The 23,363-nt window shown below is 42.8% G+C and overlaps 2 protein-coding genes and 1 non-coding gene across 7 annotated transcripts in view; 1 reads left to right on the top strand and 2 right to left on the bottom strand.

Moving 5' to 3' along the window:
* Nucleotides 1-3,601: 3,601 nt before the first annotated feature.
* On the bottom strand, nucleotides 3,602-14,857 carry Rbm48 (RNA binding motif protein 48). 5 transcript variants are annotated; one of them, XM_004656230.2, is made up of 5 exons: nucleotides 14,708-14,857; nucleotides 13,859-14,049; nucleotides 10,872-11,017; nucleotides 7,010-7,575; nucleotides 3,602-4,043 (listed from the first exon to the last, which is right to left on the bottom strand). In XM_004656230.2, exons 1-5 carry the CDS (start codon nucleotides 14,816-14,818, stop codon nucleotides 3,957-3,959), a joined length of 1,101 nt encoding a protein of 366 aa, XP_004656287.2. In that variant the 5' UTR covers nucleotides 14,819-14,857; the 3' UTR covers nucleotides 3,602-3,956. The 5 variants fall into 5 exon arrangements, with proteins under 5 accessions (XP_004656287.2, XP_045016161.1, XP_045016163.1 ...); XM_045160226.1 differs by lacking the exon at nucleotides 13,859-14,049 and having other exon boundaries at nucleotides 14,708-14,836; XM_045160228.1 differs by lacking the exon at nucleotides 14,708-14,857 and having other exon boundaries at nucleotides 10,872-11,012; nucleotides 13,859-13,989.
* The window catches only part of Pex1 (peroxisomal biogenesis factor 1), an 86,943-nt gene continuing 78,188 nt past the window's right edge, over nucleotides 14,609-23,363 (top strand). Inside the window, exon 1 of the mRNA XM_045160225.1 lies at nucleotides 14,609-15,289. Within this exon, the coding sequence (XP_045016160.1) occupies nucleotides 15,158-15,289 (132 nt within the window). The 5' untranslated portion in view covers nucleotides 14,609-15,157. The remainder of the gene's footprint in view (nucleotides 15,290-23,363) is intronic.
* On the bottom strand, nucleotides 22,912-23,017 carry LOC123464186. Its single transcript, XR_006639426.1, has one exon. It is a non-coding gene; the product is annotated as a U6 spliceosomal RNA (small nuclear RNA).

Here is a 23,363-nt window from a genome sequence, read left to right as displayed (position 1 = left end):
AAGCAGTTTGCCCAGTCTTGTCCATTTTGCCTATCGGTTTCTTGAAAATGGAAGCCTGGCTTTTTACACATGGCTTTTTTTCTAGGCAGAGGAAATTTTGGAATCTAGGAAAAAACTAGTGGGGCATATTAGATGAGCTGAGATGGCTAATGATAGTGTAACCATTTCATCAAAGGAAGAAAAAATTTTTAAAAATATTGTACTTATTTATTTGAGAGAAAGAGATTGTGTGAATGGGCACACCAGGGACTCCAGCCACTACAAAGAACCCCAGATGCATGTGCCCCCTTGTGCATCTGGCTTACCTGGATCCTGGAGAGTTGAACTGCCCGTTGGCTTTACAGGCAAATGCCTTAACCACTGAGCCATCTCTCCAGCCCAGGAAATTTTTTTGAGCCACATTAGTAGCTGGTCATTTCAGCTCACAGAATTTGTCAATGAGAAGTATGAGGGTTGGAGAGATGGCTTACTGGTTAAGGGACTTGTCTGCAAAGTTTAAGGACCCAAGTTTGATTCCCCAGTATCCACATAAGCCAGATGCACAAGGTGCACATGCATCTGGAGCTTGTTTGCAGTGGCTGAAGGCCCTGGCATGTCCATTCTCTGTATCTTCCTCTCTCTCTCTCCAAAAATAAATATTTTCTAAAAAAAAAAACAAAACAAAACAACACACACACACACACACACACACACATTCATGAGCACAGATAAAACACTGGCATGCATTTGAAGTTCTAAAAACATTTGGCAACAATTAGGTAGGAAAGGATGGGTTCTGACAGTTTCTGGCAAAGCAATATAGTTTGGATTGGGGGGGAGGGAAATGCAACACAACAAGGATTTTTTTCCAACAATTATTATTAATTTTTAATTTAATTTATTAGTTTTCTTTTCAACAAATACAGGCAGTTTGGTACCATTGTTTAGGCTCATCCATGATCTACCCCCTCCCATTGGAAGAGGCAGATAGAGAAAAACAGAACAGACATGCCAGGGCATCCAGCCCCTGCAAATGAATTCCAGATGCATGTGCCACCTTGTGCATCTGGCTTATGTGGGTCTTGGGAAATTAAATCTGGGTCCTTAGGCTTCACAGGCAAGTGCCTTACCTGCTATCTTTCCAGCCCTAAAATTCATTATTTTTAAGTACTTTTATTTTTTTATTTGCAAGGGGAGAAAGGGAAAGGGCAGGAGGGAGAGAAAAAGAAAATGAACACACTAGGGCCTCTTGCCACTGCAAAGGAACTCTTGCTGCATGCGCTCCTCTGTATCTAGCTTTATGTGTGTAGTGTGGAACCGAACCTGAGCCAACAGGGCTTGTAAGCAAGCTCTTTAACCATTTAAACCATCTCCCTAACCCCTAATTATTTAAAAAAAATTACTTGGAACTTTACTGCAAATTCAAAGTACTCCCATGGCGTGATCCTCTTATGTCCTCTCCACCGTGCTCCACTCGCGAAGGCCCTCTTCAGTAGGGTATTGGTAATCACATCTCTCCAGCTGTACAATACTTTTGTTGTTTGTTGTCTGTTTTTTGAGGTAGGGTCTCACTCTAGCCCAGGCTAAACTGGAATTACTATGTAGTCTTGGGGTGACCTCAAATGTTCAGTGATCCTCCTACCTCTGCCTCCCACGTGCTGGGATTAAAGGCATGTGCCACCAGGCCCAGCAGCATAGCACATTTTTTAATGGACATAACCACAGCTCAGTAGTGTCAAGTCTGGGCACAAATATCACACAGCCAACCCTCAAGCCCCTTTCATGTTGTAAACTGAAATTGTGTACATATTAAACACTACCATTACAACCAGAATCTACATTTTAACAAGATTCTGAGGTAGAGTGTCACAACACCTTACTATATAAGAAGCCTCATCTAAATTGCATTTGTTTTTTCCAATTCTATGCTTTTAATTTGTCTGAGATTTCAGCAATCTTCCCAAACATGTGAAGCCTAATCCCCTGCCAATAGGTCGTTTGTGTACCATCTAGCACTCACAGCTGGGCTAGCAAATGGGAATCAGTAAAGCAAGTAACTGAATAACCTTATTCAGTGAGAGGTTCAAATTCAGCCCACTGAGAGAGAACTCCTGAAAGACAGAAAAATGAAAACAGTGACCATGTGTCATCTAACTTAACTGTTTCCAATAAAGAAAATAGTTTGGACAAAAATGGAATTCTAATGGGCATGATGTTGCATGCCTTTAATTCCAGCACTTAGGAGGCAAAAATAGAAGGATCACTGTGAGTTTATAATTACAGAGTGAGTTCCAGGTCAGCCTGGGTAGAGTGAGACCCTACCTGAAAAAAACAAACAGAATAAAAAAAAAAAAATAGAGTTCTAATTATGTGGTCCACTGAGAGAATAAGGATGGACGTACCAAGTGTTAAGAGGTGGAAGTCTAGAATTTCCAGAATGGATTTGTTTTTCAACTATAATAGATCAGATGATTTCTTCTTAGATATTAACAAAAACATCCAAGTATGGAACTTCCTTTTTTTTTAAACAGTTTTTACTTACTCATTAAGCAGAGAGAGATAGAAGAGAGAGAGAATGGGTGTACAGGGCATCTAGACACCACTAATGAACCCCAGATGCATGTGCCCCTTTGTGCATGTGGCTTTACATGGGTCCTGGGGAATTGAGCCCAGATCATTAGGCTTGTAGGCAAGTGCTTTAACCAGTGTACCACCTCTCCAGCCTTTTTTGTTGTTGTTGTTAATTTTTATTTATTTGAGAGCGACAGAGAGATAAAGAGGGAGGGAGAGAATGGGTGTGCCAGGCCTCCAGCCACTGCAAATGAACTGCAGATGCATGTGCCCCCTTGTGCATCTGGCTAACGTGGGTGCTGGGGAATCGAGCCTTGAACCAGGGTCCTTAGGCAAGCGCTTAACCGCTAAGCCATCTTTCCAGCCCCAGGCTTTTTTTTATTTTTTGAAGCAGGGTCTCACTCTAGCCCAGCTAATCTGGAACCCACTCTGTAGTCCCTTGATGACCTTGAACACATAAAGTTTTTAACTTTAATTTTGTTCTAATAGCTTATTTTATTATTATTATTTATTTGAGAGATAGTATGTGTGCAAGCATGCCAGGGCCTCCAGCCACTGCAAATGATCTCCAGACACATATGTCCCCTAGTGCATCTGGTGTATGTGGGTCCTGGGGTATCAAACCAGGGTCCTTAGGCTTCCAAGGCAATGTCTTAACTAGTAAGCCATTTCCCCAGCCCCTAACAGCTTGTTTTTTAATTCACAGAATTGTCTTCAATTTGAATCTGTGATGTTCAGAAATATCCCAACTTCTGGCTTTTGACCACAGAATGCTCAACACGTGTATTAAAATCAGAGACAGGGCTGGAGAGATGGCTTAGCGGTTAAGTGCTTGCCTGTGAAGTCTAAGGACGCCGGTTCGAGGCTCGGTTCCCCAGGTCCCACGTTAGCCAGATGCACAAGGGAGCACACGCGTCTGGAGTTCATTTGCAGAGGCTGGAAGCCCTGGCGCGCCCATTCTCTCTCTCCTCCCTATATCTGTCTTTCTCTTTGTGTCTGATGCTCTCAAATAAATAAAGTAATTAATTAAAAAAAAAATCAGAGACAATTCTTATTTGCCTATCTTTATTGGTACTTTTTGTTTTGTTCTTTGTTTTTACTTTCATTAATACACGTATAGTTACTGTAAGTGAGAAATATTGCAATGGGGGCTGAGGAGATAACTCAGCAGTTAAAGCCTGCCAGTGGCCTGGGTTCAGTTCCCCTGATGCCAAAAGTGGAGAAATAACATTATGCAAAAAGAATAGTTTCTGTAATACTCAACATGAATTGGAAAAGAATAGAAACATATGTGACAAACAGTTTGAATAAAATTAAAAACATCAGCAGCAAAATCTTTCAAAAAATGTAAAGTAGGTTAAAAATAAGTATTAATCTCCAGAAAAAACTGACAGACTTCCAGAAATCTATATTCTTCGTCTTTGTTTTAATGGATGACTTGTATGCACATCTTCCAATCTGTCCTCTAGGGGCTTTGGCACAGATGAAATTACCTAGTGTTAAAACAAAATAAAATCATTAAAACTTACTCCTTAAAGACAAAGCCCAAACCAAGATATGTCAACTCAGACAACTGAAAAACAAACAAACAAAAACAAAAACCCTGCCAGGTGTGGTAGCACACACCTTTAACCTCAGCACTTAGAAGGCCAAGGTAGGAGGATCTCTGTGAGTTTGAGGCCAGACTGAGACTACAGAGTAAATTCCAGGTCAGCCTGGGCTAGAGTGAGACCCTATCTTGAAACCCTCCCCACCAAAAAAAAAAAAAAAATTCTCCCCAAATTGATTCTAACTGGATGAATGACTTTTAAGACATGAAACTGCCATTAAAAAACATCAACAACAACAACAACAAACCAAGCCGGTTGTGGTGGCGCACGCCTTTAATCCCAACACTTGGGAGGCAGAGGTAGGAGGATCGCCATGAGTTCGAGGCCACCCTGAGACTCCATAGTGAATTCCAGGTCAGCCTGGACTAGAGTGAGATCCTACCTCAAAAAACCAAACAATAAAATAAAATAAAAATAAAAATAAAAAGCAATACACTTTAAGGTACAGACATATGGCTGGGAGCACTGGCTCATTTGTAAAGAGCTTGCCTAAAATGTATGAAGGCCTGAGTTCAATCCCCAGTACTGAAAATCAAACAAAAAGAAAAAAAGAAGAAAAAGGGAAGGAAGAGGAGATATAGGTATAGGAAATGACTTTCTGGAAAGGATTCTAACCAGGAAATAATCCCAAGGATTGAAAACTAGGATTATATAAAATGCAGAAGCTTCTCCACAGCAGAGGAAACAAGAGAGTAAGGAGACAGCTATACTGAATGGGAGAAAATCTCTGCCAATATATCCAATAAGGGGCTGGTATCTAGGACCTATGAAGGGCTACAAAAATTAAATATATAAAAAAATCAATCACCAGATGGGCTAAAGAATTCCACAAGTTCTCAAAGGAAAAACAATCTATGACCTAGGTACAGACCCAAACTTTCTGCCCCAAAACTGATGGGAGAAAAATTTCTAACATCTACCAAGAAAAACTACTGGAAAGCATGCTGGGAGTGTGAAGTGTTTCCTTAGCACATACAAGGAAGGCCCTGGATTTGATCCCAAGGACAAACAAAACACATACTTTTTTCCCTGTTTTTTCAAGATAGGGTCTCTCACTTTAGGCCAGGCTGACCTGGAATTCAATATGTAGTACCAGGCTGACCTTGAACTCATAGAGATCCTCCTAAGTCTACTTCTCAAGTGCAGGGATTAAAGGCTCCCACACCTGGCACAACACTTATACAGCTGAAGTGACTTGTTATTTTACAGATACCGAGAGGTATCTTAGTTTTACATTTTGAAACACTGAGAATCCCTGACAGATTTAGACATGGATGTTTAGGAGAGGATTAAAAATTTGGAAAACGAATATAAAAGAGTATAACCCTTAATTTTCTTTTTTGGAGGTAAGTTCTCTTTATAGCCCAGTCTGACCTGAAACTCACTCTGAAGTCCCAGGCTGACCTCAAACATACAGTGATCCTCCTACCTCTGCCTCCCAAGTGCTGGGATTAAAGGTGTTCACCACCATGCTCAGCTAACCCACAACTTTCTGAGAAAAATAAGCATCAAATGCATTAGCAGAAAAAATGAGCCACCACATATGGTGGTGTACGCATTTAATCTCAGCACTCAGGAAGCAGATGTAGGAGGATTGCTGGGAGTTTGAGGCCTCCATGGGATTACAAAGTGAGCTCCAGGTCAGTCTGGGCTAGAGTGAGACCCTACCTAGAAAAAAAAACAAAACAAAAACATGAGTCAAAAGCAGCTGACATTAGAACTATGTAGAAAGCTTTTAAAATGGAATTGGAGGTTACCTAGAGTCTGGAATCCACTGTCACAGACTGATTTGATTGAAAACTCTGCTTTAGTATTTATAGCGGCATAAAATATTTAAAGCAACATTACTGTCAAAGCCAAAGATCAAATCCAGTTATTCTAACAGAAAATTATAGGAAAAAATACAAAAACTGAAAAACAAAAGTTACAAGTTATAGTTCCTACAATTTTTTTTATCTCGTTGTTAGTTCTACAACTAAATTATCTCAAGTTTTTCTTTTTTCATTTGCACGTGTGTGTGTGTATGTGTGTGTGCGTGCATGCGCGTGCATGCCTCTCAGGGTCTCTGTCATTGCAAATGAGTGTCAGGTGTTTGTGTAATTTTTTTTCTGTTTTTTCGAGGTAGGTTCTTGTTCTAGCCCACGCTGACCTTGTATTCACCATGAAGTTTTAGGGTGGCCTTGAACTCATGGTGATCCTTACTTTTGCCTCCTGAGTGCTGGAATTAAAGGAGTGTACAACCACACTGGACTTACGCCACTTAAAAACTGCCAAGTCCAGACACATACGCCACCTTGTGCATCTGGCTTACGTCTTTGCAGGCAAGCACCTTAACTGCTAAGTCATCTCCCCAGCCCCAGTTCTTTTTTTAAAAATTTTTATTTATTTCAGAGAGAGAAAAATTAGAGACAGAGAATGCACCAAGGCCTCCAGCTGCTGCAAATGAACTCCAAACACATATGCCACCTTGTGAATCTGGCTTACATGAATTCTGGGGAATTAAACCTGAGTCCTTTGGCTTTGTAGGCAAGTGCCCAAACTGCTAAGCCATCTCTCCAGCTCCTCTGCACCACTTTTTTTTTTGGGGGGGGGGGGCGGTTTCAAGGTAGGGTCTCACTCTGGTCCAGGCTGACCTGGAATTAACTATGTAGACTCAGGGTGGCCTCAAACTCACGACAATCCTCCTACCGCTGCCTCCTGAGTGCTGGGATTAAAGGCGTGCACATCTGGCTCTCTGCACCACTTTTTATAGCTAGCTTTATGTGGGTGCTGGGGAATTGAACCCAGACCAGCAGGCTTTACAAGCCACCATTTTTAACTGTTGAGTTAGCTCCCCCAAATGATCTTACCTCTTTAAGTTTCTTGCGAATTAAGTTTGCTGTTGTATTCAAGGAGTCATCCTGCAGATCCACCTTGGGTATGTCTGGTAACTGAGGCCCAATTACAACTTCAACACTACTTGTGCTGGTTTCAAGAACAGTTCCAAGTTTACAATCATCTTCCCTCCTTCTTTTCCGTTCTTGTAGCTGTGTTGTTCTGGGCATGAATCTTTCAATCGCCTCTGAAGTAACGGCCTTCTGCACACCAGGACAGAGTACTGAATTCTGAGAAGTGTTTGTCTGTGACTTCAGGGAAAAGTCACTATGACTAAGGTGCTTCTTGGTTTCAACATGGTATCTACAGTCTCTACAGGAGTCTGATGGTGTATTAGCATATTCCCCAGATGAACACGTGTATTCTGAGGCGAAATAACATAAAGGCAGTTCACAAGAGTAAGGAAGACAAGAACCTGAGTTCCCAGTAAAAGTGTTCAAAGTAGCTGCACCAAGTCCAGACATGTCTGAGTGGACATCTTGTCTAAAGTCTTTGGTGTCTTTAAGCTCTGGGAGCAATTTCTTCTTTGTCATAGAATAATCTTATAAGTGAAGTTGAAGGTAAGGGAAAGAAATTGTTTTAGTTATTTTAATCATTCAGAATCATACATCTTAAAAATATCATTAAACTCTACTCCAAAAATTGATTTCTTGAGCAAAGAAAGCATTCATATGATTTAAGGCTTTTTAAAATGATACAAATGTATATGGTGCTACACTTTATCTTCTCCTTCTTCCCTGCCCCATATATATTCACTATTCGAAAAAAAAATTATTTTAAATTTTCAGCATGTTTGCATGTGTGGAGTACATATGGTGTATGCACATACATATAAATGCACATGTACCATGTACATGCACAGGAAGCCAAAGGACAAATTCAAATATTCTTCTCTATTGCTCATCTGTGTACTTCCTTGAGATAGTCTCCCTTAAACCAGAGCTGCAGGTTTTGGTCAGTGAGCCCCCAAGATTCTCCAGTCCCTGCCCCTCCTATTTCTAGGGGACTGAGCTTACAGAGATGTGTATGGTCACATTCAGCTTATTTTAAAAATTTATATATCTGATAAGAGTATAGGCATGCCAGGGCCTCTTGCCACTACAAACGATCTCCAGATGCATGTGCCACTTTGTATGTCTGGCTTTGTGTGTGTGTGTGTGTGTGCATGCACGTGCGCGTGTACTGGGGAATTTAACCCAGGCTGTCAGGTTTTGCAAGCAACGACCTGTAACCACAGAGCCATCTCTCCAGCCCCAAAGCTTTTATTTATTTATTTTCGAGGTAGGGTCTCCCTCTAGTCCAGGCTGACCTGGCACTCACTCTGTAGTCCCAGGCTAGCCTCAATCTCACAGCGATTCTACAGTGATTCAGCCTCCTGATTGCTGGGATGAGAGGTGTGGGCCACCATGTTTTGTTTTGAATGTGGACTCTAGAGAGTCAAACTTGGGAAGTCTCAGGCTCTCTTAGGTCTTCATGCTTAAGTGACAAGACCTCTTAACCAATGAACCATCTCCCTAGCCCTAGAAAGGCTCTCTGACAGCTTCAGAATATTCCACCAAATGGATGAAGCATGCTGTTTGTGTATGCTGCTATTAAAGGAAACAACATGCTCTATGCTGGGTCTGCTTTTAGGGACTGTACAAGATTCTTGCCTTGTCTGCCCTCCCTAAAGCAGCTACACCACCAGAATGGGTGTGGAAAGTGTGGCAAAGAGCACACTGGCTGTGTTAAAAATTGATGTTAATACTTGTTGACATTAATATTTATGAGTTACATTATTTTAAGACTCTCCAGTATTGTATACTTTGATATTTCCAAAATATCTCTTTAAAAAGTGAGACCAGGGCTGAGAAGATGGTTCAGTGGTTCCCAGGTCCAATTCCCCAATAACCATGTAAAGCCATATGCACAAGGTGGCACATGTATCTGGTGTTCAGTTGGTGTGCCCATAGTCTTTCTGCTCACAAATTGATTAAAAAAAATTTTTTTAAGTGAGACTCTAAGGATGTGAATCTACCCTGTAAGACATCAGAATTCTGCCAACAGCTCAGTTGAAATATCCATGGCTAATCAAGGTTCTATCATGCTGCCACTCAAAGATGAAACAATACTCAAATCTAATTCTACATTCAGGGGCAGCAAAAAAAAAAAAGTCTGAAGGGGAAAGGGGAGACAGGAATGAAGACAAAGCTAGCTAGGCTTCTAACACCAACACTGAGATGAATAAAGCAATTCAAAAGGAAGCCCTAGACAGATAATATGCTTTAATCTCTATTTTGCTATTAATTTTCCTCTAGTCATAAGCTTTCTCAACTTTAGTTTCCTTAATTATAAAAATCAAGATACATGTCATACCAAAAGGACTTTTTCTCCACATTAATATTTTATAGCTTCCTTTGCCACACACACAATTTTTCCTGGTTTCTATTACTTATATAAAAGAAAAAGGTCAGTCACTTCAATATCTGCAAGTGGCCAGGGATCCTCAACATCTATTATTCTGGCTTCCAGGTAAACTTTCCAGGGACCTCACAATTTTTCATTCTTCATCATTATTCCTTGCTCATTTTACTGTTAACCACAAAGTAAACCCATTTCATGGCTATATGGATACTTTGTCTTCCAACTAAAGGATATACAGAAATCTCTAACGTGCAACTCCAGTTAATACTCTAGTTCTAGACCACATACATAATCTAGCCCTCTTATCCAGATACTATATCCTAAGACTCTACTCCAGGCACTGAAATTTATGTCAACTCAACTGGGCATGTTCTAAGCACTGGGACAGCTGTTAGCCAATACTATAATTTTTCTGTGGTAAATAGTTTGTAAACCCTGACTGTTTCTTGTTGCTTCATATCAAAACTCAAATTTCTGAGGGCATGGTGGTGCACACCTTTTATCCCAGTCCTAGGGAGGCAGAGGCAAGGAGGACCAATATGAATTTGAGGTCAGCTTGAGACTACAAAGTTCCAGGTCAGCCTGGGCTGGAGTGAGACCCTACCTTGAAAAAAACAAAAACAAACCCTCAATTTCTTAGCATGGTCACAGGGCCTTCAACAATATCTGTTTCCTGCCTACTCTTCTAATCTTACCTCTTACTAAAGCCTCTACATTTTGGTTATCCTGTACTACTCACAGTTCCTTAAATATATGACAGTAATTTATTCTTGGTATTTAAACATGTTGCCATGGGCTGGAGAGATGCTTAGTGGCCAAAGTACTTGCCTGTGACGCCTAAGAACCTAGGCTTGATTCTCCAATACCCATGTAAGCCGGTGGCACAGAGTTCATCTGCAGTGGCTGGAGGACCTGATGTACCCATTCTCTCTCTGCCTCTTTCCCTCTCACACAAATAAATAATAAATAAACAAATAAAAATACTTTAAACATGTTGCCTGGCTCACCTTCTTTTTTCTTTCTTTTTTTTTCAGTTTTACGGTAGGGTCTTGCTCTAGCTCAGGCTGACCTCAAACTCGCTATATAGTCTCAGTGTGGCCATGAACTTTTGGCAATCCTCCTACCTTTGCCTCCCAAGTGCTAGGATTAAAGGTGTGACACCATGCCTGGCATGGCTCAGCTTTTCGTCTCATCATCTCCCCTCTGGGATTATGTTATCTAAAACTCTTACATCCTGTAGGATATCTCCCATGAATCAGTGTCTCCCCCATTCCAGCCTTGATTATGCAGACTGTTGCACAGAAGTCTGAGATTAACAGTTACTGAATAATATCCTAACTTGTTTGCCTCCTTTCCTACTATACCAGGAACTCCATGATGAGATATATATAACTGGCTGACACACAGAAGTTGTCAATATCAGGTCCTCCATACCTTTATTTTTATTATTTCTTGTTATATAAACCTTTCTTTCTTCTAATTTTTTTCTTGTTTCTTCAACTGTTTCAAATTCTGGAGCATAGCACACATGAAGCAATCCACCAAAGAAACTCTGTTCATCCATTTTTCTCTTGGCTATCCTAAAGAGAAATATATGATTGCAAGACTTTCAAAAAGGCATTTATTTATTTGTGAGGAGGGAGGGAGGCAATATGAACAGGGGAGCATAGGCACACCAGGGCCTATTTCCACTGTAAATGAACTCCAGATGCAGGTGTCACTTTATGCATCTGGTTTATGTAGGTATTGGAGAAATAAACCCAGACAGGCAGACTTTGCAAGCAAGCACCTTGAACCACTAAGCCATCTCCTCAAGTCTGATTGCATGACATTTGAATCTAGATTTACTTAGGGGCTGGAGAGATGGCTTAGCAGTTAAGGCACTTGCCTGTGAAGCCTAAGGACCTATGTTTGACTCCCCAGATCCCATGTAAGCTAGATGCACAAGGTGACACATTTGCAAGGTTACATATGCACATAAGGTGGCACATGTGTCTGGAATCAGATTACATTGGCTGGAGGCCCTAGTAGGCCAACTTTCTTTCCCTCACTCTCTCATTAAAAAAAAAAAAAAAAAAAAAAGCCAATATGTTGGGCTTGCCTAACAATAAATAATAAATAAATAAACAGATTTATTCTGCCTGAGCTACAGTGAGACCTTACCTTGAAAAAAAAAACTATTTATCTGCAAGGAGAGAAAAGAGAAAGAAAGAAAACGAATGGGTATGCCAGGGCTTCCTGTCACTGCAAATAAACTCCAAATGCATGCACCACCCTGTGCAGCTGGCTTTACAAGAGTACTGAGGAATCAAACGCTGGCTGTTAGGTCTTGCAAGCAAGTGCCTTTAACCACCCAGCCATCTTTCCAGCTCTTCAATACATTAAGGGAGTGAAGTCCAGCTTTTGTGGTATGTGTATATGGGATTAAGGTGCTCTATTTTGGGGTGACCCCACTAACTCAAGATATACTAAGTCTCCCCTTTCTTCTTCTATTAGTGTTAGTAGAATTTGTGTTATGCTAGTAACACATATCCAGACTTTTTTCAACCAACTTGGGACTCTGATGATTTGCCTGAGTTACAAAAACTGTGGTCAAGACACCTAGCTTTAGGGCTGGAGAGAGAGCTTAGTGATTAAGGAAGGCACTTGCCTGCAAAGCCTAAGGACACAGGTTTGATTCCCCAGGACCCATGTAAGCCAGATGCACAAGGTGGTACATGCATCTGCACATTGTTTGCAGTGGCTGGAGGGCCTGGCACCCATTCTCACACGGTTTCTTCTCTCTAAATAAATAATTTGGGGGGGGGGGGCTCGAGGTAGGGTCCCACTCTAGCTCAGGCTGATCTGTAATTCACTCTGTAGTCTCAGGCTGGCCTTGAACTCAGGGTGATCCTCCTACCTCTGCCTCCAGAGTGCTGGGATTAAAGGTGTGTGCCACCATGACCAGCTCTAAATTTTTATTTATTTTTATTTTTTGGTTATTTGAGGTAGGGGTTCACTCTGGCCCAGGCTGACCTGGAATTAACTATGTAGCCTCAGGGTGGCCTCGAACTCATGGCCTACCTCTGCCTCCAGAGTGCTGGGATTAAAGGTGTGTGCCACCATGACCAGCTCTAAATTTTTATTTATTTTTATTTTTTGGTTATTTGAGGTAGGGGTTCACTCTGGCCCAGGCTGACCTGGAATTAACTATGTAGCCTCAGGGTGGCCTCGAACTCATGGTGATCCTCCTACCTCTGCCTCCCAAGTGCTGTGATTAAAGGCGTGTGCCACCACGCCCAGCTAAATAAATAAATTTTTAAAAAGTATTTTTGGGGGCTGGAGAGATAGCTTAGGTTGCCTATGAAGCCTAAGAACCCCGTGCAAGTCTCGATTCTCCAGGACCCACGTTAGCCAGATGCACAAGAGGGTGCATGCATCTGGAGTTCGTTTGCAGTGGCTTGAGGCCCTGGTGTGCATGTTCTCTCCCTCCCCCACCCCTGTCACTCTCAAATAAATAAATAAAAATGAACAAAAAAATTTTTTTAAGTATTTTTTTAAAAACACACATAGCTTTAGAAGCCTCCTGCTGACTAGCTATCATGATGCTGGAAAGAGCAATGTAGCCTCTTGGGAAGAAAAGCCATCAACAGTCTTAACCAGCAGTGGATCCTTCAAGCTTTACATCTGGCCAACCAAACCAAATATGCCAACTGATGCAGTGGCAGCGTATCTGTTACAGAGGAAACCAATTTCTGGTTGAATTTGCGGCCTGCTCCATGGTAAGGAATTCATGCCTGGAACTTAAAATCTAATCAAAAGCCTATGGCTGGGAAAGGTCATAAACCCTAGGGGAAAATTACTACTGTTATTTGGCTACATGGATATATCATATCCACCAAACTGCCCTCTTAATACTTATGCTTATTCCCATATTATTAATGTTACCTCTACTACTGGTTTGAGAAGCTTCTCTTTTTTGATTGTGGTGACCCAGGTTCGCCTCCCCAGGACCCAGTAAGCCAGATGCAAGTTGGGGCATGAGTCTAGAGTTCATTTGCAGTGACTGGAAGCCCTGGCGTCCCCATTCTCATATTCCTTCTCTCTCTCTTTCCCCTTCCCTTTTTCTCTCTGTCAAATAATGTAAGTAAATAAAATTTTAAAAAAATTGTTAAGCTTGGAAATGAGGGATAAAAGTAGTGTTTTCATATGGGAAAGCCTTCAGAAAGACTGCAGGAAAAGCTGAGCATGTGGCTCAGCGTTAGAACACTTGCTGAGCATGTGAGGCTCAGGGTTCAAGCCCCAGCACCAGAGAAGAAAGGTGCTGTGCCATAAGAGTAATACTGTGCTATATTAGATATTTGAGCAATTTAGATGAATTTAGGGACAACATGGTAACAAAGGAATAGAAGGAATAAGGTACTGCTTACTTGGCACATTACCTTGCGCTTTGTAACTTCATAAACTTAATAAGGTACACTTCTGTAAACTCCTCTGCTGGGTATTCATCTAGAGCATTATATTGTTCAATTGCACCATACAGAGCAAATCGCTCGACTAAATCCTTCATTGCTCCCACTGCAGGAACGCCTTGGATTAATAAGTATCGAGATTCCAAATTGATTGTATATACCTGAAAGAAATACTCATTAAATGCATTTCACAAATAAACTTACGACAATTCTGTCATTTTAAAAATTCTAGTTTATTATTTGTTTCAAAGAGGGAAAATATAAGCCTTTAGACACTGCAAACAAACTCCAGAGGCATGAGCCACTTTGTGCATCTGGCTTACGTGAGTACTGGGGAGTCGAACCTGGGTCTTTGGGCTTCACAGGCAAGCGCCTTAACCACTAAGGTATCTCTCCAGCCCTGTCCTTGTTTTTTTTTTTTTTTTAAACAAAACAAAACGGAGTTTTCAAGTACTCTCCTCAATCAGGTCTCTGTTCTCCCCTCCTCTCTCTCACACACCCCACGCGTGAGGGACTCTAACTGAAGCGCTCCCCATGGCATCCCCAGTAGACCATCTTTCCAAAAGCGGGCTCCTGGGAAGCCACTGGGAATGGTCACAGGACACTCACTCACTGATGCTGGCTGTGGAAGCAACACTATCGTCAACCCGGAAGATGCCAGGCCTAAAACAAAGCCCTGTTCTCGCGGGAACACGCCGTACTGCTGAACCGTAGGGGAAGTACTAGCCCACAGCTCCTCTTGCCGCGTCCTCTGCCCAAGTGCAACCAGCGCTCACAAGAAGCTGCCACGGAAAGTGAGTGGAACCGAAATCCCTTTACCTTGACCGCGCGAGGACGTCGGCCCTCTCGATATTTGGCCCGCGAGTCGCACACAGCTTTCTGAACGTGGTGGTCGAAGGCGCCGCCAAGACTCCTGTCGCTGGAAGCCATGTTGCCGGCCGTGATCCGCTCCGAGAGAACAACATCCGCCTCACGCGCTCCCTCTAGCCAATAAGAGGACGGGACGGGTCAAGCCTGCCAGGATTGGCTGGAGAATCGACCGCGTCGGCCATCGTCTCCTCAGAGCGAGACTTCGAAGAAGGACCGTGCCGCCCCCTGTCGGCCGGGCGGAGAGATCCGAGGATGACAGCGGAACGCGGCCGGGCGCACTGAGCGACAAGGGCCAGGCCGATCGATCTTCTCGGGTTCCGACGCCCTCGGCCTGCCCGGGTACGGGGGCGGGGCGGTCAAACTCTGTCCTCGGAAGGGCCAGAACCGAGCTTTGGGGAGATGTGGGGCAGCAGCGACCGTCTGACTGGTGGGGGAACTGGCGGGGCGGCTGTGACTGTGGTGTTCACGAACGCTCGGGACTGCTTCCTCCATCTGCCGCGGAGCCTTGTGGCCCAGCTGCACCTGCTGCAGGTAACGCGCCGGCCTGGGATTGGACGTGGCGAAGGTCTCCCGCGGGACATTGGCTGCCTCCTAACCTGGCAGGGCTGGCCTGGGCGGTCTCTGCAGTCCCCAGCAGTGAAGTTGTTGTAGTCAGGTCCTGTAACTCGGTGAAACCAGGCTTTGAATTATGCTAGTATTCAATTCCAGCATTAGAAGTACTGCTCACGGAGTGTCTTCCTGCAGGCGATTAGCGAGGACCTCGGGCCGGGTTGCACCCTTGGTTTGTTGAGCTCTTGCAGGCTAACGAGACGTTTTACTAGTGCGAAAGGTGACAGCGTTTGTCTGCGGGCAGTCCGACACAGCCGAGGTGTGCTAGCAGTGTGCAATGCACACCTGCACGCAGGGGGCTGAGATGTCATGGACCTCTATAAGCTGTTACCCTTCTCAACATTGTTTTTGTGGTGTTTCAAAGTCCTAACCTCTGGTGGAAGTCCAACATCTATATTTTTCCAGTTAAGGATAGGTGCATGTTAGGAGATGTAGTAGCTCAGTTGGTAGAGTGCTTCACTGACATTTACAAGACCATGGGTTTGATCCCCAGCACTGCATAAGCCTGTAATTAAAGAACCTCGCAGATGAAGGCAGGAGGATTAGAAGTGGTTTTGTTCTTGTTTTGGAGGGGGTGGGTGGTTTTGAGATAAGGCATTTTTGTAGTCCAGGGTGACCTGGAATTCAAATTAAAGGAGAGAGGTCGGTGAGTTGAGAGTTCATAAGTCAAATGTTTTCATGTGGGTGAAGCACTGAATACATACTACTGATCATGCAGTAATGGGAGGAAGAGCAGGAGCTTTTAAAAATACAGATGTTCTGTTTGCCTGCAAAGCCAATAGACCCTGGTTCGATTCCCCAGGACCCACATTAGCCAGATGCACAAGGTGGCGCATAAGTCTGGAGTTCGTTTGCAGTGGCTGGAGGCCCTGAGGCTGCCATTCTCTCTCTCTCCCTCTTTCGCTGTTAAATAAATAAATAAAAATAAAATATTAAAAAAATACAGATGTTCTGGTTCTTCCTCAGACCTATTGAAACAGAATCTTGAGCAGATTTTACAGACATCTGCAAGCTAGTTGGATACACAAAGAGTTGAGACTCAGTGTTTGTCTCCTTTTCAAAACTTCATGATTGTGTATGTGGCATACCTCATTTGTTACACACTGTTCTGTTTCAAGTATTCAAGTATACAAGGACTGAGTACTCAGTAGATATTTTACTTAGGATTTCTCAACCCTATTCCTTCTGATGTTATGCTAGATGATTTTTTTTTTTTTTTTTGGTTTTTGAGGTAAGGTCTCACTCTAGCACAGGCTGACCTGGAATTCACTATGTAGTCTCAGGGTGGACTCTAACTCATGGTGACCCCCAAGTGCTGGGATTAAAGGTGTGCACCACCACGCTCTGCCTAGATGATTTTTTTTTTTTAATGCTGGAGGGTATTTGTCCTAAATACTGCAAGATACTTAATAGTATCCATGCCCCCTCCCAGATACAAGTGCATCCCAAGTTGTGACAATGTGAACTATATACAGATGTCCCTCAAGGAACAAAAATTCCTCCTATATGAGGATGGCTGCCTCATTTCAGTTACCTTGTGTGTCCTCTGAGCTTAGGATTTGAGTGGTGACAGAAAAGGATTCATATTCACACTTAATGCCAAAAAAAAAAAAAAAAAAGAGGGCCTGGGAATGGTGAACACCTCAAGAGGCAAAGGTAGGAGGATTGCTGTTAGTTCGAGGTCAGCCTGAGAGTGAGTTCCAGGTCATCCTGGGCTAGTGTGAGACTCTACCTCAAGAAAAGGGAAAAAAAAAAAAAAAAAAGGAGCCTAAGTTTCTATCTAGAAATTACCACATATCATATCCCTGTGTTAGCATGAGAGTCCTCAGACTTCAAATCTGGACACTCTGTTGCCATTCCAATGTATGGTTTTTGCCTGAAGTTTTTCTTCTTGTGGTACTGATAGCACAGTTTGGGCCAAAGCAGATAATCAGTGTATTTATTGATTAAACTTTTTGTCTGTTACTTCTCTCTACCTAAAGAGCCAGATGCTTTGTAGTTCAAGTGAGGGTATTTTTGTTGTTGTTGTTTTGTTGTTGTATTTCTAGATAGGGTCTTGCTCTAGGCCAGACTATCCTGGAATTCACTATGTAGTCTCAAGCTGGCCTTGAACTCACCATGATCCTCCTACCTTGGCCTCCTGAGTGCTGGGGTTAACAGCACTGCACCTGGTAGAGAGAAAGAGAATGGACAGTCTGGGGCCTCCAGCCACCACAGATGAATTCCAGATACATGCACCACCTAGTGCATCTGGCTTATGTGGGTCCTGGGAAATTGAACCTGGGTCCTTTGGCTTTGCAGGCAAGTGCCTTAACTGCTAAGCCTCTCCAGTCCTGGTTGCTACATTTTGACCAAATAAATAATTGAAGTATTTTCCCATTTAATAAAGTTGATGTTTTTATATCGAGCTGGTAGCTTTTTTTGGCACGTCAGGACACATTGCATATTTTCTTATTTAGTGTTTCTTATTTTAAAAGTTTCAGGCTGGGCATGGTGGTACACACCTTTAATCCCAGCACTTGGGAGGCAGAGGTAGGAGAATAACTGTTAGTTCAAGGCCACGCTGAGACTACATAGTGAATTCCAGGGCAGCCTGAGCTAGAGTGAAACCCTACCTCAAAAAACTAAAAATTAATAAATAAATAAAATTTCATATGAAGCAGTGGAATTAACCTGGACTATAAGTATCAGTGCTGATGAAATGCCATACAGAGCACCAGGGACATGGTCACCTTTGCTCTTGTAACCTAAATAGTGACCCAAGACTTTGGACTCCAAAGCCAGGGCTCTTTTTTCCTTTAGCACATGGTCCTTGGTTGAATGACCACATTAGAAACAACTGGAAGACTGGAGGGATGGCTTAGCAGTTAAGATGCTTTGCCTGCAAAGTCAAAGAACCCAGGTGCAATTCCCCAGGACCCATGCAGGCCAGATGCAAAAGGTAGCACGTGCATCTGGAATTTGTTTGCAGCTGCTGGAAACCCTGGCATGCCCATTCTCTCCCTCTCTACCTTTCTCTGAAGTAAATAAACTAATTTTTTTTTAAAAAATGGATTTTTCTGTGCTGAATGTGAGGAAAGATTACACAACTAAGTGATAAACAATGACTTTCTTGTATATAGAAATATAATAATAATAATTAATCTTGAGTACATATTGCCTCAGAAATGATTTCAATGTTCTTTGGAATTTCTCCTTTTAAAGAAACAAGGAGAGCTGGAGAGATGGCTTAGTGGTTAAGGCACTTGCCTATGAAGCCTAAAGACTTATGTTCTACTTTCCAGGTCCCAGGTAAGCCAGATGCACTTTGACACAAAGGTACAATGTCACACATGTGCCTAGAGTTCAATTGCAGTGGCTGGAGGCCCTGGCATGCCAATTCGATCTCTTTCTCTCATTAAGAAAAAAAAAAAAAAGCTGGGCATAGTAGTGCACACATTTAATCCCAGCACTTGGGAGAGGCAGAGGTAAGAGGATTGCTGTGAGTTCAAGGCCATCCTGAGACTACATAGTGAATTCTAGGTCAGCCTGAACTAGAATAAGACACCCACCCTTGAAAGCCCAAAAACAAACAAACAAGGAGCTGGGCATGGTGACATCTAAAGGAAGTTCAACATCATTAAATTCATTTATCTATATCAAAATAAATTCACTTGCTGGGCATGGTGGTGTATGCCCTTAATCCCAGAACTTGGGAGGTGGAGGTAGGAGGATTACTATGAGTTTGAGGCCACCCTGAGACTACATAATGATTTCCAATTCAGCCTGGGCTGGAGTGAAACCCTACCTCCATAAAAAAAGGGGTGGGGGTGGCTGGAGAGATGGCTTAGTGGTTAAGGTGCTTGCCTGCAAAGCCAAAGAGCCCAGGTTCGATTCCCCAGGACACAAGCAAACCAGGTGCACAAGGTGGTGCATGCATCTGGAGTTGTTTTTTTTTTTTTTAATTTATTTGTGAGAGAGAAAGAAGGAGGGATAGAAAATGAACTCCAGACACATGTGCCACCTTGCAAATCTGGTCTATGTGGGTCCTGGGGAATCTAATCGAACCTGGGTCCTTCGGCTTTACAGGCAAGCACCTTAACCGTTAAGCCACCTCTCCAGCCCTAGTTATTTTTTTAATTTTTTTGTTTATTTTTATTTATTTGACAGTGACAGAGAGAGAATGGGCACGCCAGGGCCTCCAGCTACTGCAAACAAACTCCAGACATGTGCGCCCCCTTGTGTATCTGGCTAATGTGGTTCATGGGGAATCAAGCCTCAAACTGGGGTCCTTAGGCTTCACAGGCAAGTGCTTAACTACTAAGCCATCTCTACAGCTCCTAGTTATTTATTTTTGAGCAGAGAAAGAGAGAATATGGCTATGCACCAGGGCTTTGAGCTGCTGCAAGTGAATTCCAGATGTATGTACACATTGTGCATCTGGCTTTACATGGGTACTGGAGAATTGAACCCAGTTCATTAGACTTTGAAGGCAAGCACCTTATCTGCTCAGCCAGCTCTCCAGCCTCCTCAGACAATTTCGCCTCTACTTTTATGACAAATGAGGGGAAACATTTGCATTCTTTCTGACTGAAATCACTTGTATAGTTTCCAGTTGTGTCCCTTTAGTGCAAATAACACTGTTTCATTCTTCTTTGTGACTGAATGAAATTCCCTTGTGTATATGCAGCACATTTCCTTGATTCTTCTGTTGACAGTCACCTGGTTTGGTTCTGTAACCTAACTATTGTGAGTAGTGCTGCAACAAACAAGGACATTTAAGTACCTCTGTGAGATTTCAGATAAATAACCAGGAGTGGTGTATCTGGATCATAAGCTACATCTGTTATTAGGCTTTAAAACTTTTTAATTTTAGCTGGGCATGGTGGTGCATACCTTAAATCCCAGTACACAGGAGGCCGAGGTGGGAGAATCTCTGTGAGTTTGAAGCCAGCTTGAGACTACGTTGTGAATTCCAGGTCAGTCTGGACTAAACTAAGACCCTATCTCAAAAACAAACAACTAAAAAAGGACTGAAGTGATGACTTAGTGGTTAAGCACTTGCCTGTGAAGCCTAAGTATCCAGGTTCGATTCCACAGTATCCACATAAACCAGATGCACAGGATGGTACATGTGTCTGGAGATTGTTTGTAATGGCTAGAGGCCCTGGCATGCCTGTTCTTTTTCTATCTGCCTCTCTCTGTCTCTTTCTCTAAAATAAATAAAATACTTTTCTAAAAGTTTTAATTTTAATTGTATTTTTTACTATCTCATACATGTACATAATGTGTTTTTATCATATCACCCCATTCCCCTCTCTCATCCTACTACTGTGCTCCATCTTCCCAATTAATCAGAAGGAGTTTTTTTCCTCTTCACACATACCAAGGATGGAAGATTTTTTTTTCTAACTAAGCTATCCTGGCTCACTGTTTTTTTTTTTCTTTGTGTGCATGTGTTTATGCATGTGGGCACACGTGTGGCTGTGCAAGTACCTGTGTGTGCAAGTGGAGGCCAGAGGCTGGTGTCGGTGTCTTCTTTGATCAGTCTTCTCTTTATTTTTACTGAAGTAGATTCTCTTACTTAAGCCCAGAGCTGGAGGATTCAGCTGGTCTAACTAGCCAGCTTGCCCTAGCGATTTCTGGTCTTTGTTGAGTTGTGCTTGAATTACAGGCAGCCATCATGTTCACCCTGCATTTTTGTGGGTGCTAGGATCAAATTCTGGTTCTCCTGCTTACACAGCAAGTGCTCTATCCACTGAACCACCTCCTCAGCCTCAGATGATTTGTTCCTGTTGTAGGTCTTAGCAATCTTAAGCGTTTTGTGGATATCTACAAACTGCCAGCATCATTACTTCTTTATTTTTAATTTTTATTATTATTGTTGTTGCTGCTATTAACAACATATTTTTTTTAAATTTTTATTTATTTGAGAGCGACAGACACAGAGAGAAAGACAGATAGAGGGAGAGAGAGAGAATGGGCGCGCCAGGGCTTCCAGCCTCTGCAAACGAACTCCAGACGCGTGCGCCCCCTTGTGCATCTGGCTAACGTGGGACCTGGGGAACTGAGCCTCGAACCGGGGTCCTTAGGCTTCACAGGCAAGCGCTTAACCGCTAAGCCATCTCTCCAGCCCTAACAACATATTTTGTATGGATACATCATCACCCTCTTTTCCCTTGCCACTGCCCCATTACGTTGGGGGTCTGTCCTCAGTGGGGTTGCAGGTATTCCCCATGGGGTTGAGGTTTATCCATTGTGGGAGCAGCGGTCAGCTTTTTTTTTGTGGAGGGAATGTCTCTAGGTATGATGTCTCAACCTGTGGCTCTTATCATCTTTCTGTCCCCTCTTCCACAAAATTTCCTGATCCATGGTGAGTGAATTTTAAGTCTACTTCACTGATGAGCTCCTAGGAGCCTCTGGATCTCTACTTTGGTAGGTGTTGAATATCCTTAGGGTCTGTCTGCTATAGCCTGGTGCTGATTATCAGGTTCATCACAGAAGCAGCACTCTTGCTTATCTCCCCCATTCCTCTGTGTATTTAGCTGTGGCTTGGCTGAAGTGCAAGGGGTAATTTATCTCCTCCTACCTCCTGAAAAAGAATACAGATTCTCTAACAGAGAGTGAAGACAGCATAGTTTAAATGGGGTAAGCATTATTTAGGGAGAATTTGATATATGTAACTCCTCTTTTAGTGGGAGCTTGACACTGTAGCACATATTCTTTGTCTCCATAGGATTCTGATCTGGTTCCCAATTCCAGATATGGGTTCCTTTACACTGAGGGGGTCTCTCAGCCAATCAGGAAGCTATTGGTTACCCACTGAGGCTGTGTGCCACTATTGCACTGGTGTTTACATGGTGTTAGGGTGTTTGCTTCTGAGTAGCTTAGACCTTTGGTTGCTCCGTGGTTGGCCACTTTCCCCCAGTAGCTCATGTACCACATTTCAGCACTAGACAGGCTGTCTGGGGACTGGCCTTCTTTTGAATTCTAGCCAGATCTCTCCATGCTGTGCTAGCAGCACATGGTGTCTTCAGCATTAGGGTCTTAGCTTTTGCCTCAGGCAGGTAATCAAGTGTTTTGACAGAAAGCTGTATTGATTTGGTGAACTCGTAGGTCTCGACAATCAACAGCTCCATGTGGGTAGCAACCAATCTCTGGTACTGGGAGTTAAAGGCCAGAAACAGAAAAAAATATTTTCTTTTAAGCTTAGACTTCATCCCACCCTCACCAGAGCTCTACTTTTTAGGTGCTTCCCCTTACTCTTTTTAAGGGTTATATCTTCTAGGCTATCTCCAAGGATAAAGGTTTCTATGGTATCAGCCCATTTTGGATTTAATTTTGTATTTGTTTTTCCACCCTCCCCCCAAACCCTTCTATTTCTATTGTCTGGGCCTTGAGTTGCCTATCAGGTATGATAGCAACTCCAGCAGGTCCAGGTTAGGAACCACAGATAAGTGACACCATGTGGCGTTTGTCTTTCTGTGATTGTGTGAGTTTAATGAGTATGATCTGTTACTAGTCTGTCCATTTTTCTACAAATTTCATTGTATCTTTTTTTTCTTAAAAATATGGAACATTCACAAATTTGCATGTCATCCTTGTGCAGAAGCCATGCTAGTCTTCTCTGTATCATTCCAACTTTAATATATGTGCTGCCAAAGCAAGCACATTCTTATTTATTTAATTACTTTTTTTTTCAAGGTAGGGTTTCACTCTAGCTCAGACTGACCTGGAATTCACTATGTAGTCTCAGAGTGGCCTTGAACTCATGGCGATCCTCCTACCTCTGCCTCCCGAGTACTGGGATTAAAGGCGTGAGCCACCATGCCTGGTTAATTACTTATTTTTATTAAGAATATACTTTGCGTGGCTATATCATGTGTTGGTACCCTCTTTACCCTCCTTCCTTCCTACATTCTGTTGGGGTCCTCCTCAATGGGGTTGCAGGTATTCCCCACGGGGTTGTGGGTCTGTCCTAACCTGTGACTCTTATAATCTTTCCACCCCTCTTCCA

This window comes from Jaculus jaculus, chromosome 10 (genome assembly GCF_020740685.1).
Source record: "Jaculus jaculus isolate mJacJac1 chromosome 10, mJacJac1.mat.Y.cur, whole genome shotgun sequence".
NCBI lineage: Eukaryota > Metazoa > Chordata > Mammalia > Rodentia > Dipodidae > Jaculus > Jaculus jaculus.
This window is presented reverse-complemented; position numbering and strand designations above follow the sequence as displayed.